The sequence below is a fragment of the Schistocerca piceifrons genome, chromosome 1, assembly GCF_021461385.2.
Source record: "Schistocerca piceifrons isolate TAMUIC-IGC-003096 chromosome 1, iqSchPice1.1, whole genome shotgun sequence".
NCBI classification, from domain to species: Eukaryota; Metazoa; Arthropoda; class Insecta; order Orthoptera; family Acrididae; genus Schistocerca; species Schistocerca piceifrons.
In genome coordinates, this window is record NC_060138.1 from 339,644,831 (window position 1) to 339,660,761 (window position 15,931).

General features: G+C 34.7%; 1 protein-coding gene across 1 annotated transcript in view; it reads right to left on the reverse strand.

Annotated features, from left to right (window-relative positions):
- Nucleotides 1–912: 912 nt before the first annotated feature.
- Nucleotides 913–15,931, reverse strand: part of LOC124785783 (neurogenic protein big brain-like) — a 244,298-nt gene continuing 229,279 nt past the window's right edge. The window contains exons 4-6 of the mRNA XM_047254209.1: nucleotides 15,563–15,671; nucleotides 6,220–6,378; nucleotides 913–4,207 (exon numbers count right to left, since the gene is read on the reverse strand). Of these exons, the coding sequence (XP_047110165.1) occupies nucleotides 3,393–4,207; nucleotides 6,220–6,378; nucleotides 15,563–15,671 (1,083 nt within the window). The 3' untranslated portion in view covers nucleotides 913–3,392. The remainder of the gene's footprint in view (nucleotides 4,208–6,219; nucleotides 6,379–15,562; nucleotides 15,672–15,931) is intronic.

Genomic DNA, 15,931 nt, shown 5'->3' on the forward strand with positions numbered 1-15,931 from the left:
ATATCTGAAAAACTGTCCCAGAAAAGCACAGTACTGGCTCAAAAATTGTTCCTAGTGTGACTATCAACAATAGCCACGTAGGACGACTTTTTCCATATAAAATTCCTGCTACTATGAAGAAGCAGCATCATAGACAGGTTTGCAAGTTCTGTTCAGAGAAGACCAAACAATCATCTGGCAAAACAAGTAGGAAATCAAGAAGCTGGTATTGGCTTTATTGCAACATACTTTTCTGCATGACAGAATGTATCAGACTTTTCCATACAAAGACCATTACTTGTAAAATTACTCAAGAATTCACCTCACTTTTTTTTAAGCATAATTATGCTTTGTCATAACTATGGAAAATTTGTGATCTATCACAGAGCCAAAATAGAGATGAAAAATATGCCTTGAAACTCAGTCTTTTTGATAGTGTACTGCTCTTTAAGATGTATCAAACAGAGATGTACCAGTAATATAAATCGATCGTTTTCTTGGCCTGCAATTTTTCTAAATGACTGAACCTCAATGTCTTAACTACTGCCCAGGAAAAATTATGTAAACATGAGTTTATTCAGTCTTTCTTTTTGTCTTCAGTTTGTTAAGTTTTAGCTTCAAAACATTTCAACATACAAATCTTCCCCCTCTTTTTTTGATTTTTCATAAACATACAGACATTTTTAGAAGACTTGATACTTTACAGTTGGTTTCTGGAATTATTAAAACATTATTTTCCATAGGCACAGCACTTGGTCTGTGACAAAATTACTTACATCAATTTGACTATGGCTGCCTTCGTTCAATACCCTCTTCACTGCACATGCAGTTCTCACATAAAAGACAAGAAGTTATCTGTAATTATTTGAGAAGCAAGTAATACAAATTACAGTAAATAAAGACAAATAAATAGGACTTCTTTTAGAGTTTCACAATCTTTTTATTGCAGAATCATACAAGTACTACCAGTTTTAATCTAGTCTTTCTATGTAACAGTATCAGACTTCCTGAGGTAGCATTTTCATCCATGATAAATCTAATTGCCTAGACATTTTGTGCTACAAGGTATGTAAGGGAAAAACTTAGTAGATTTATTCTAAAACATTCATCAAGATGAAAAATGTGGGATACATAAGAAGAATACTAAATAGACAGTTACAGGAGCATGAATACTTTTAGAAAATTTCTGTGACCTATTTCTTCATTTTTATCTTTTTCCATGCACATTACACAGAATAATTTATAGTCCAGAGAATCAAAACTCAAATTTTGTACAATGTTCCTCCTGCTAAGAAAAATGCATTTAAAACATTACCTATAATGAAAACATAACAAATGAGGCATCATTCCACAACTAAACAAATTCCACAAGTGAATATGCCATTTTACATTGGAAATGCATCATGCCTTTAATAAACATAGCCTTTAGTTTGCTTCCTATTTTTACACAAGGACAGAGCTGGTTCAGTGAAGAGTAATAACATTCTATAAATGAAATTCAGTAGACCTACACGAAATCTTGGTCAGTTCTTTGTTCAACAAGATTAGTAAATCACAGACTGTGTACCACTAGTATAATAAGATTACTCCCAGAATTTAAAATATATGTTCCATTAAATATTATTTTCCTTGCATAGCACTGTAAACCTTCCATAAATCCTCCTTTAATCAACAAAATGCATGTGCAGATGAATCACCTTACAATCCGAAGAGTGTTTTGACACATCATTAATGCAGTAATTACTGCATCCACGAACAATGCATTGGAACTACATAACTTACTATCTTCTGACAAGCAAGCTATGTAACTGTGTTCCCTGTAACCTTATCCACACATTACATTTAATGTGAAATTGTCCCTTTTGCTTAACAGTAAAAAAATAAATAGTGAAAACCATCTTAAAAAACAAATTTGCTCTCCACTGCTAATATCATTCTTTCACAGTCACAATTTATTGCAGCAAAGTAATTTTTCTTATATTCAAGTTTTATAAATATTTTACAATAATATAGGGATTATCATACCAGAACTCTAATTTCAGCAAATTACTGTGGAAATTAACCTTCTCCAGCAGTTGTGGTATAAATTCAGTATCAGAGTATTATGTTCTTGTTTGCATTATTGCAGATTTCAGCTTTGATTTCTTGTTTGAATTTTTCTGTGGTGTTGTTGGGATTTTCTGTGGTGTCATTTGGAAGGCCAGATATCTTTTACATAGACAGTATAATAATTTGACAATGCTTACACAAGTTCTTGAACACAGTGTTACATAAAACATTTAATCTTACAAATAATTCAAACATTTGATCATCCACTTACATTATTTGAACATTGTAATGAAAACTACAATTTTAATTTCCAGTGGCATATCAGATTTTTATCTAGAACTCTTGATAATACAAAAGTTCAAATTAACATTAACTTGTTTATTTCAAGTTTTTTGGGTTTTGGGTTCTGCTTCTTTATAGGAACTCATGATGCACATTAAAATGATTCCATCAAAGAAGTGTACTTATCATTTATGGTGTGTTAAATAAAGAAATTCTATTTACATTTTTTGTTCAAAGAGGCTTAAAAGGTATAACATCTCAATCGGTACAATTCAAGATTGCACAATATACAACAGTGGCAGTATATACACATAATATATAAATGTAAGTTGATATATATCTTGCTTCCTTTTAACTGACAAGTTGTATAAAGACCACTTTTTATTATTTAGTATTTTATGGCAATACACAATAGTACACTGGAAATGAAATGCATTTATTTTCTGGAAAGGTTTGTATCTTCACAACCACACTTGAATTTGTAAGATTTGCAGTGAAAAGGAAAGAGTAAAATTATGAATGTGAAACATATATAATGAAACAGAAAGAGAAACAAAGACTTATCTAAACTAACTCTTTATTTATAGCATAACAAAAACATAGACACAGATACAAAGGAGCTGTATACAATAACAGAATCTGAAGTATAACAACATATTTCTTCAAACAAACCTTTGGTTAAAAAGCAGTTAACTAAAAAAAATCTAGTCAATGTCTGCTATATACATTGCACAGTTAATGAAGAAACTGTGCTAATCAGCATTACATAAACTAGGTTACATAAAAATGCCAACATAATGCACTGTGAGGAAAATGGTAACCCACAATACAGCCTATCAGTATCATAGCATCACTCCACCCTACCATTAATCTTGAGAAGATGAGTATACAAGTGAATGATGTATTACAAATCAAAATTATTTTCTGGAGTAGCACAGGCATTGTCTTATTCAGTCATGTGAATTTTGCCTGCAATTCCAGTTCAGTTCTACTCATACATGAATGTCTTAAAGGTGTCACAGCACCTCAGCTATGACACAGATGAGTATATACTTCTTGCTAAATTTTTCTCCTTCATTTATTTAATACTGAGTATTCGGTGAGTGCCTCTGATTTTGGTGATATGAAGCCACTGAATTAGTAGGGTTGACCACTGATGTAGGGTTAGGTGACAGCAGTTGATGCTGAGGTGATTGTCTCAGTTCATTCCTAGTCGGATTAAATCCCTGTGTTGCTCCTGAAGAACTACACTTATTATTTGTATAACTGGGAGGTCCACTAGTATTAACACTATTAGTTGCACCATTTACTGATACACCACCTCTTGTCGAAGAACTGTTGGCAGTGCTTGCACCTCCACCACTGTGATAAGACCCATACGAAGAATCTGCTGAATCCTGTCTGCGTGATATTATGCCGTACATTGACTCTGGACGAGCAGAACCTCCACCATATTTGTTTGTCCCTGTGTTGCATCCAGTCCCACTACTGCACTGACTTACACCGTATACACCACCTGCCTCAGGACGACTAGCAACTGTCGCTACTCCACGAACTCCATAGATACTATCTGATCTTTGCTGCAGCTGACTTTGCTGGTTTTGAGCATTTTGGTTGGTAACATTCAGGTTTTGGTTGAACCTCATAGGATACAAAGATTGTGCTGGCACCAGAGGACCAGGTCTTGGAAGTCCATCCCTCTGTGCACAGGCAGGGCCTGAAGGCACTTTACTGTACACAGACTGTGAACGGTTCAGATTAGCTCTGGTCAATGGTGGTGATTTTGCATACAGTGATTTGGTGCCTCCATACAAAGACTCCACTCTGTCAAGTTTACAGGGTGGTGCTGAGTAGAGACTGGCTGTTGTCAAACTTGGACAATAAGCATTACCAGGACCTGAAACAAATTTATCTAACATTACAAGCTGCCCAAACTATCACACTGATGCACTAGATGGACTAAATCTTTTATTGCAGCACTGTTGAACATATGAATGACAAAGAACAAACACTCATTCTTGAGCTCTGAAAATTTTGTAAGCAGTTCCTATGATGGTGGGGAAAAGCAGACACTACATGAAAGAAACAAACATGATAACATGTAGATAAGGTAGTAATAGTAACTGTAACATCAACATGTTTTAAGAACTAGAAAGGATACAGTAGTGCAAACTTTAAACATAATTGTTACTTCCAACTCTTTGTCAATTCACTGCCTCTCATGTAACCCAGAATTAGAGCTTTTCCTGCTCTCCATCATCAGTATACCTCTCCTTTGTCATTATATGTGTCATACTTGTGTTTTCCTACTGAAAAAAATACTTACCATGTTCTGAAAGTTTCAGATCTTAAGTATATTTATTCTACTTGTGTGTCAATAAAATTGTCTAGTTGCTCCTATTTCACCAACTTTATTGTCCTTCTATGTCTCACATTCATATTATGAATATGCACACATTGAAAAAAAAATATTGCATCACCACGGTTCTAGGTTTCCTCACCCTTTACATAAAAATGGAATAGATATAAAAAAATTCAGTTCTCCTTTATCATTCACAAAAAGAATTGCAAGTTGTACAATAATAATGTAGACTTTCAGAATTTGTGTTCCAGACTGCGGAATACACAAGTACCTCTAGTACCTGGTAACATGTCCTCTAGCATTGATGCATGCCTACATTCATTATGGCATACTATCCACTAGATTGTCAAGGCACTGTTGGTCCAGACAGTCCCATACCTAAATTCCAACTCAGCACAGATATCTCAGATTGGTTGATGGATCATCTCATCCAAAAACAGCCCTTTTCAATGTATCACAGGGATGATAAGAAGGGTTCATGTCTGGAGAACATGCTGACCATTCTAATCTAGTGAGTTCATTATCACGAAGGAACACATTCACAAGAAGTGCATGATGAGCACAAGAATTGTCATCCATTAAGACACAAATCCCTCTACAAAATGCTGCCAATATGATTGCACTATACATCAGATAATGTCACCTCTGTCTCATATAGTTGTCTGATCGGCTTCAGTGATCACAAGTGGAGTACTTTGCCCCGCATGATGCCACACCAAAACATCAGGGAACCACCACATTACTGCACTTGCTAGGCAATGTGTCTAAGACATTCAGGCTGACAGGACTACCTCAAAAAAAAGTCTCCAACAATTGTCTGATTAAGGCATATGCAAGTTTCATTTGTAAATAGAACTTGATGCCAATTTCGAATAAGTCCATTCACCTTGTTGTTGGGCCAATCTGTAAAGCACTGCATGGTATCTAGGTGTTAGATGTTGGACCTGGCTACAGACATCAGGAATGAAGTTGCACTATTTCGCACTGTTTGAGTCGTAACACAACAGTCTGTGGCTGCACAAAAATCATTATTCAGCATGATTGCATTCCTCTCATGGCTGCTTTGAGCTGAAATCCATAAGTAGCAGTCTTTAGCTGCAGTAGTAGCCTTTGAGTGGCCTCATCAAGGCAATTCATTGACACTTCCTGTGTGTCTGAACCTCCTCCATGTCCAAACAACATCACTTTGGTCCACTCTGAGACATCTTGAGCGCCCTTCCTGTCACAACGTAACAATGCAGATATGATCAAACTTCAAAACTGACCTTCAGGGCATGGCAAACTAGAGACAATATGAGTAGTGTACTTCCTTCCTGATGTTATGATTGGAACTGACTGATTGTCATACCCACTCCATCACATAGGCACTGCACATCATAAAGGGACACACTCCTCTAGCATTAGCATTACTTTTACAAGGAAATGTACTCAAATAAGATTAGGTTTTTGTTATACCAGATATTTAAAAAAAAAACAGTACCAGGAAAAACGGAGGAAATATCCTCTATCATTATGTTAAAAACGGAAAAAATACATTAAAACTATACCTGTTGGTGAGGCTGGAGTTGGTGGTCCTGCCTGGTTAACTGCTGATCGGTACAAGTCTGTGGCACGTAGCGTGTTGTATGTGGAGCCATTAAACTTAGGACCAGATGGCTTCTCCAGTTCATCATATGGGTCTTCATCAGAGTGGATGCTTGATGAATCTGGAAAGATGTCAAATATTGTATCTCCATAACCAAATCAAACCTTTCTTGAATATGTATGACACAAAACATGTTTTGAATATAATGAAGGGAGTTCTTGGTAAAGTAGGAAGCAAGCTGCACTACAACAATGCTATCAATTTTAACAAGTAAGTGAGTTACTCGCCATACCTATTACGAATGTAATGACACATCATTAAACCCATAGTTTCAAAGTTTTATTTTCTTGATAAGATTTTATGACATCTGAAATAGTATTATTCCTATGTTTGTAGAGCTAGACAGATATTAAAATTTAAGTGTGATTGATTGAAAAAAAATGCTCTCTGGCTGCTGTACACTATACTGAATTCTGTCTCTCATGCAATCAAAATAATAATTTATACATCAATTTTTCAAGGTTTTTATGAACTGAGAGTTTTGACTACGTCAGTGTGGGTTAATACAGTCACTCTATAGGATGGCAGTCCCTTTTTTAAATTAAAAATCTAGCAGTGTAATTCACTACAAAATATCATTTATGTTGTGCTTGATACAGTTTCTAAAACTTAAAGATGTGACAGGCTTGCTCTCCACTGAGTTACATATTTATAAAATGAAGTTCTGTGTTCACTAAAATAGAATGAAAAATTAGATGATCACACTTTGCTTAGCATCAGGTATGGATCATAGAACAAGAATTTTGATTTTGATCTAAAGGATTTAAACCCATAAATGTTTGCAACACTTCAACACAAGTATGCAATAATTATTTCTGGTTTTCATAATATAACTTATTGTAGATTTTATTTCATATTTGAGAGTTAAAACAAATGTGAGCCAGTCTATAGAGTTTCATACTAATATGTGGTACACAGGGGAACTCAAACAAGAAAGCATGCTACGCAACTGCCAAAGTCGACAAAAATTCAATGTTTAATACGTTTTCAATAAAAATCCAATACAAAGCAGGCAAACCATGCAGCAACCAACTTAACATGGTAGCTCATGCTGAAAGAAAAGTAGTCCATGATATACATATTCACTAAATTGTTATCATTCAAGAGTTCTGCTTAAATAACAGCCAATTTTCTTAGTTGTAGTCATAAGGTACAACAAATACAGATTCCGTATGTGTGTCTGGAAAGAGTATATGTAAATTTGCATTTTTGTTCTGCGCTGCACTTGACAATGAATTCTAGAGAGAAATTACAAGTTACACAATAATGATTTTCTTGACATATATCTGAGTGACCTTTAGCACTCACTGTTCTCAGAAACCAACATAACATTTCTTCTTTCTGAAGTACGACCAAATGCAAATGGGGGAACTATGGCCATATGTACTACACAGGCAGTAATATTAAATTACAGCTGGTCATCTCAGCCTTCAGACCTTCTCATAAGCTTGTAGCTGCCATGTTGCATACTCATGAACATGAGGTGCCAACGATAAAAATTGGGCACAGTGAGCTTGTGAGTTCCCACTGAGTCCATGAGACTCGTAGACAGTGAGTGCCTTTTGCCATAGCGCTATGACAATGAAGGCACACCTTCTACAAACTTTAGGTGACAGGACTTACATCCTACTAGACAGACCCAGAATACACCAGAATAATTCCAGGTGGTATAATTTCAGGATGCTAGTTGTTTAAATTTTTATTAGGAATTTGTCATTTCACAGTAGATGAATGTGATGCTGATGACAATGTTCCTGAATTTTCCTGAAGTTTCTCTTGTTTGCTCATAAAACCATCTCAAATAAAAATGTTTTATTTTTATTTTTATTTTCATATCTCTTTTAGTTTCTGAAGAGTGATGGATTAAAATCATACAAATTGATGCATTTCTTTCATTCACTGTCTAATTTATCTCAGTGATAAATGCAGTTAAAAAGCTCAGTCACAGATGAAGATTCAAGAAGTAATTATGTCTCACAGTTACAAAAAATTAAAAAGGAAAATAATTTTTTGGGAATGGAATTATACAAAATGTTCCATTGAAATTATGTCCTTTAGTTTCACTGAACAGTTTGAATACTATTTCTAATTTGAATGGTATTTCTTATTTACCAAAGGAATTATCTACTAAGTTTCAACTTGGGACCATTGTAGGAATCTTAATTTTCCACTTTACTTTTTTTAGCACTCTCATTTCAAAAAAAAAATCCTTCATTATTTTAAAGAGGTAAGAAAAAAAGGGAGGTGGTGTATTCAACAGAACAAATGTTTATTATTGTTATTTTTAATTTCAGATAGTGACTGATGTGATCCTGTTGGTTATATTCAGTGCCAAAGAGAGGGAAGCGAAGTGTTACTCATATACAAGGGAAACACCATGTCTGTGAAAAGATGTAAATGGAAAAATATCATACATTTGAGATCCACAACAGTTTTAAAAGGCAGTAAGGACACAGTCAATGACAAGCATGTGTTGATGTGTGTGTTGGATCTGTGGTCATTCAAAATTGTCAGGGGAGAAACATTTATTAGTCTTTCATAAGAACTAATCTGCATTGGTATGAAGGACAACACAGTGAGTGCACAAGAGGTTTTGCCTTCTGCAAGAAATGTCTTGATATCAAAAGATATAGTCAATGACATGAGAAGTTAGATCTTGTCTAAAGAAAAGGAAGCCTTTGATCAGAGTGAGTGTAATATAACATCTGATCTTTGAACTGACAATTACCACAAAATGGATTATGTTACTGCTCAGTATTATTGTAGATTTTGAAGACAGATGTGAATTGAGAAACAACAAAGTTTCCAGATGTCACCAACATCAGCGAAAAAAAAAAATTACAGAGTTACATGAAAAAGTGCAATACCACCTCCTAACTTGTTAGGAATTGATCGTAGAATTGCATATGCAAATAGGAAGTAACATTCTGGTTGAATGTGAACTAGTGTTACTAATGGATTGGCAGGTACAAAATTATCTGGGTCTCCTAGAAGGTAAGGGTTAATTAAACATAATATAATTAATAATGATGTTATTAATACAAATGTGATAGAATCCCTGAAAGTAAAGTATGGGTGAAATGGAATTTTTTCGATATCTCCATTTAGCCCTAACGGGTTATTAGACCCTGTTTGATGGGGAAAAAATAAGTGAATTGCTGCCATAGCTGCAATAATAAATGGTGATACAAAATGAAATGTAAAGAATCAATTTAATGTTGTGTTATCAACAGCAAGTCCTCCTCACACTCATTGAACTAAATCTGTTCCTAAGTATGGAATTGCTGATAGTAAATTAGTCATTACTGTTGCACCTCAGAATGATATTTGGCCTCAAGGTAAAATGTATCTTATAAATGCAGTTGCTATAACTAAGAATAGAATTACTGTACCAATTATTTAGGTGTGCATATATATATATATATATATATATATATATATATATATATATATATATATATATATATATATATATATGTGTGTGTGTGTGTGTGTGTGTGTGTGGATGGATATGTGTGTGTGTGCAAGTGTATACCCGTCCTTTCTTCCCCCTAAGGTAAGTCTTTCTGCTCCCGGGATTGGAATGACTCCTTACCCTCTCCCTTAAAACCCACATCCTTTCGTCTTTCCCTCTCCTTCCCTCTTTCCTAATGAGGCAACAGTTTGTTGCGAAAGCTTGAATTTTGTGTGTATGTTTGTGTTTGTTTGTGTGTCTGTCGACCTGCCAGCACTTTCATTTGGTAAGTCACATCATCTTTGTATATACATAAGATCCATAGTAAATTCCTCATCCTACATATCCTCTGAACTAAGCAAAAGGACGTTTGTAATGGATCATGAGTCGACCAAAAGAAAGCTCTGCAACACAACGAACTTACTGCCAGGTGCAGTGCATTGCATTACCACAGCATTAAGGCAAACATTGCCTAAAAAATTCCTTAGTGAAAAATTGCCTGAAATTTATAGATCCTTCCAGACAGTGTGTAGAGCTGTAGGATACATAAAATGCTCTGGTTCAATGGCAACATTAGGAGGGAAAAAAAGCCATTACATCAAGATGTTGCAACTACATGGAGTAGGATCTACATGATGCTGAACTCATTTCATTTGTAAAGAAAAGACACTGGGAACTTGTTATTGGGGAAAAGCAAGCAGCAAATGATATCTTACTATCAGTCTGTTGTAAGATATGCCATAATTACATCCCTGGAATCTTTAAAAGAAACCACAAATGATGTGAATGTTGAAACAGATCTGACCCTGCCCTATGTAGCACCACGGGCATTACATTTATTGTATTCCTGTCAAAGTGAAGATGACAATGTGGTGTTCAAATTACTGAGAAGACATGCAGGAACTTTTCTAAAAGAGAAAGTCATTAATAAACTACGAGATTCTCATTACATTTCCACATTGTTTCATCCGCGTTTCAAGGAATTGTAGTTCTAAATGAGGAAAAGAGAGAAAATATAAATCAAACTTTTTCTCATAAGTTAGATAGCATAATTGCGGAAGAACAGAAAAAAGATCTGATGCTTTCTTCCATAAAAAAGTTCCAGAGCTGATGTTCATCTACTTCCATATGTAAAAGTGGACCTGAGAGATACCTGACCATGGATGGCCCTGGTAATGACTTCAAGAATATTTAGTCTTGGAGGAAGGCCAATGTTTGTGTCTTCCCTAAAAAAGTCTCAAAAGCAATAAAAGAAGTTCTATGCATTTCCACCATTTCCACCAATAGTGCTACAAATTAAAGAAATTTTATCATATTGGCTTATTTACATCAGAGTAACACTGCTGTATCGGTTTTATTAATCCATACAAATATGAGGGACAAGCAAATTATCTTATGAAGATTAATATCGCACAAGATGAAACATAAATAATTTGTGTAAATACACACACACACACACACACACACACACACACACACACACACACACACACAGTGTTACACTAATTTTATGGCATTTTTGATACTACACTGTTTCTAAACAAGAGAGCAAGAAAATGCAAAGACCAAAATACTATGTTAGTGAAATAACGTGTTCATTAAGTGTTTACTTATTATGTATTCATATACATTCATTAGCAGGTCATTCATTATTACTCTCCAACTATTTCCCTTTCACTAGGAGTATGACTGAGTTGCCTCATTCATGAGCACCTGCGTTCAAGTCATAAGGCATTTCCATTAACTTCACATGCAAGAGAGAACAGTCTTTCACATCATTTGTAGAGACACTAAGCTTTTATGATTAGTTATCTGAGAGATATGATTCAGTAACATGCCACAGCAGCATTCATGTTTCATAATTTTGTTCTCAGCCATGTTAGCTCATTTTAAAAATGGTGGTCAATAACAATTCAGATCCAAGTTTTTGGCTTTGGGGAAAAAAATCCATGTGTTAATGAAATGGCCAACCTGAGACTTTTTGACTGTAGCATTACAATTAGTCCTACCTATTTTAGTGGTATAGCCAAAGTGACACAGGTTTATAATTGGAAACAGCAGATAATTGTTTATTTTAAATTCCCAACTGCTTATTGAACTATATGTTATTTTCAGCAGAGATATGATTTCCAATAGTCAATTGAAGTATGATAAATTCAAATAGATATATTTCATTAAGAGATAAAATATCTTCCTCAAGGGAATTTAGGATCACAGGCAAGTTCATTACTAGTTTCAGCTTCAAATGAGTAGCCCAGATGCAAAGGCTGCTAAGTGCGTTTTTTTTCTCAATTTTGAGTTTAGCACACTACTGTATACTTTTTTTCAGTACCTACATGATGGAATAGGTTTCAGAATGCAAAATCCACTATGAACCATTGAAACTGGCAGTGGAAAATCATTTTCAGTTGCAAAAGTAGCTAACTGTACATTTGTCTTTGTGTACAAAGCCCACTAAATATCCAACATTTACAACTCCCCCCCCCCCCCCCCCAAGTTCAACAGCCATGACAGTCACCTTTCACCTTTACATGCCCAGATGCAAAGCACACCAGCTGATATCAGACTTAATCTAGCCATTCAAAGCTACCTTTCAGCTTTTTACAATTAGAAGGGATACTTTTCTTATTCAGAGTTAGATTGTCTGTGCTCTAGCGAACACATATGCAATGCGTTGTCAAAATATACGCCAGTCAGCACAGTTCAGCTGATCAGTAGGATGTCTGTAGATGTATTTGCATGAGTGTTTTGAAGAAAATAAGTGATATGTGCACTGTTTAAATGCAGAAGATATACAAACGAAGTGGGAGTAATTGAATTCTGCAAGAAGTCGTCAGTAGAACAGAAATGTTTCCAAAACAGAAAGGTAAGAACATGAAAAGTGTTATTAAAGCAATATTATGTAATGAAAATAAGGCTGACACTTATTGTTATGACATACATGGAAGGATTAATGAAAGTTACTGGTAACTGGCATTTCCAGAGGCAAAAAGCCAAAAAAATCATGTTCCTGAAAAGCCAAAAGAAGAAGATTTGTCTAGTTTGTGGAGAGCCCTTCTACAACTTTGAAGCTGGAGAGAGAAACAGCATCCTGAAGAGGGGAAAAAATTTCAGCAAAGGAAACGGCTCAACACCAATCATAGCTGGTGTAGAACTTCTAGAAGCCAAACTCGGAGATGTCAAAAAGTTTTTGGAACTCCACTTTGGTGAAGATTGGGCAACCAACGACAAACTCAAATCCTACATCGAAGTGTCAGATGAGCAGGAAGGCACTCGTAGAGTCGCTCCTGCCATTTCCAACCATCAGAAAATTTTGTAGAATTTTCAGACTACTCTTCGAAATAAAACATATTCTGTTTATATTTGCAATAATTAAATTCCACCCTTCTGTCATTCCTATCATATCATTGAATAGCAGATTTTGCTACATCAAACATCAACATACCTGGAGTAATATTTGGCTGAGTATATGCCAATCCTACATATACAAAATTGACAACTGGATTCCCAACAAAACTTTCACTGAAGTGACAAAGCCAGAAGATGAGTGAAAGTGTAGCCAGTAGCAAACACAGTGTGAATGTTGTAAACTGGGCAGAAAATAATGGACACATCACACAAATTTCAGAAAAGGAACAGGAAACAGCAAAAAATTCACAATTGTAATATAGATACCTAGCATGAAGTTGTTTTTGCCATTACATCATGATTTTACATATATGAAAGTTCTTTTGGTTTTCTTCTCATTTCCATCTAGAATCACACTACCTATTTTTATTATTACTGATGGTAGGCAACATACATTTTGAGACTTCCCCCTTACAGCCATACTTCACCTATAGCTATAGCAAGGTGCTTTCATAACAGTGAAAGTTTGTGGCCTCTGAGAACCATATATCAGATTGTGATGGCATTTTTCTGTGGCACAGATGGAGAAACTCTCAAATATTGTAATGTGAAAGATTGAAATTTGGATACATATTTGTTTTTTGGTAATTCTAAGAGTGTATGGAGCAAAAATTTCTGATAATAAATCAAGTCTACAGCAGTTCTACCCATTAGTTCTTTTATTTCCATAACTGTTCTGAGCTCATTCATTGTCTTCATATTGAAATAGTGCTGCACTGGACAAAGTATAATGTGAAGCAAGTATTTTCCAGCCAAACAACAATGCTAAAAGTGTTGGAACATGGGCACAAATAAGTATATCCTTATAGGTATCAAATAAGAATATCCTTATTTGAACTGATTCAGTAGCAAAGAACTAATTAAATACTAAGAAATTATTATTAATGCCTTAAGATTACCAGTTTCAGTGCAACACTCATCAATTCAAGCAGAGAGAAAACAGAATTAATAAGTGTGCATAAACACTACCACTTGAGAAGTAGAGTTCTTAGTTGTGTCACTTAATTTGTGTAAAGAATGTACAATAAAAAAATTAATATTTTGAACCACTTCTAGAGTAACACTATTTCCCGGCGAAGGCACATACCTAAAATAAATATGTTACAAACTTCCAAATAAAAAAAATATTTAACAGAACACTAATCATTCTAAAAAGACCAAAAACATGTACTACAAACAGAATTTATATCATGTTTCTACACAAACTCACTGAAAGAAATTTTGATCTTAAAAAAAAAAATGGAATATATGTTTTAATATATTTTGCATAAACAGATATAGGGCTACTCTGCCTCTTCTTTAAAAATTATTGTTTTGGCTCCAGTTCATCAGTGTATGAATCTCTGTTGTAAAGCATGTTATAAATTATTTGTTTGTTATTCCTTATGATGACTTCCGAACACTAAACCTCAACGTAATTACTTTGGAATCATACCAAATTTTAAACTTTTATATTTAGTTTTGGACTAATCAAAATATTCTGCAGATGACTGATGAGTTCCACTCCTTTAAAGTCACATCTACAGGCCCTTATGCTTTGGTTTTATTTATTTATGCATTTCTGCAAAAGGGGAATTTTTTAACACCTGATATTAATCTAAATGTTCGGAAGTCTTTTCTGGAAGTATTTGTCTGAAGTGCAGCCTTTTATGGAAGTGAAACATCGAGGCTAAACAGTTCAGACAAGAAGACAACAGAGGCTTTTGAAATGTGATCCTATAGAAAAATGCTGGAAATTAGATGAGCAGGTCGAATAACTAATGAGGTGGTACTGAAGCAAACTAAGGAAAAAAGAAATTTATGGCACAACTTGACTAAAAGGAGAGATTGGTTGATAGAACAAATCCTGAGGTATCTAAGAATTGTCAGTTTGATAATGGAAGGAAGTGTGGGAGGTAAAAATTGCTGAGGGAGAACTAGTTTTGAATATGGTAATCAGGTTCAAATGGATGTAGGTTGTGCTAGTTATGCAGAGACAAAGAGATTTTCACAGGACAGACCAGCTTGGAGACCTCACCACACCAGTCTTTGATGACAACAACAAGTATAACAATGAGAAAGTTTATTTTAAATCAGAATCATAAATTAATTAACAGCAACAAAACTGAGACAGGATAAGTATTAGTAAGGTATTTAAGCAATGCTGTTATGCTCAGATTTTACTCAGGCCATTTAGTTTGGTTAAAAAAGGTAGATTATAAATATCAAGTGTACCTCAGACATATGTGAAATTATGTAAAGCCATTGTATTTGATCGCTGTCGGGCCATAGCTGAAAGTAAAACATGTAATAATAGACAACATGTTATCCAATGTGCCACTGAAACAAAGTACTGTCAACTCCTTATTAATAGTTGTTTACATTTTGCACCAGCCATACATACCTCCATCAATTGACTCCTTCTGATGATGGAAATGTCTTCTCGGGTTGAAAATATATTCATAGATCAGACCAGACACAATACCTCCAAGTATTGGACCTAACCAGTGCACCTACAACAAATTGAAGATATTTTAAGAAATTGCCCTTCATCTCATTTTCTGCGTTATTTAACTTCACAGTAACCACACAAATGGCAAAATATAATTTCACAATAACAAACAGCTTCATTATAGTTTCCCTCATTACTGAGGAATGGTATTTCCTCACCCTTGATGCAGTTCCACTAATGAATATTTAAGTTACTTTTCATAAACCTACAACAAAAAATATGTGCTTTTACATTAACAATAAATTGTAATTTTAATGAAGT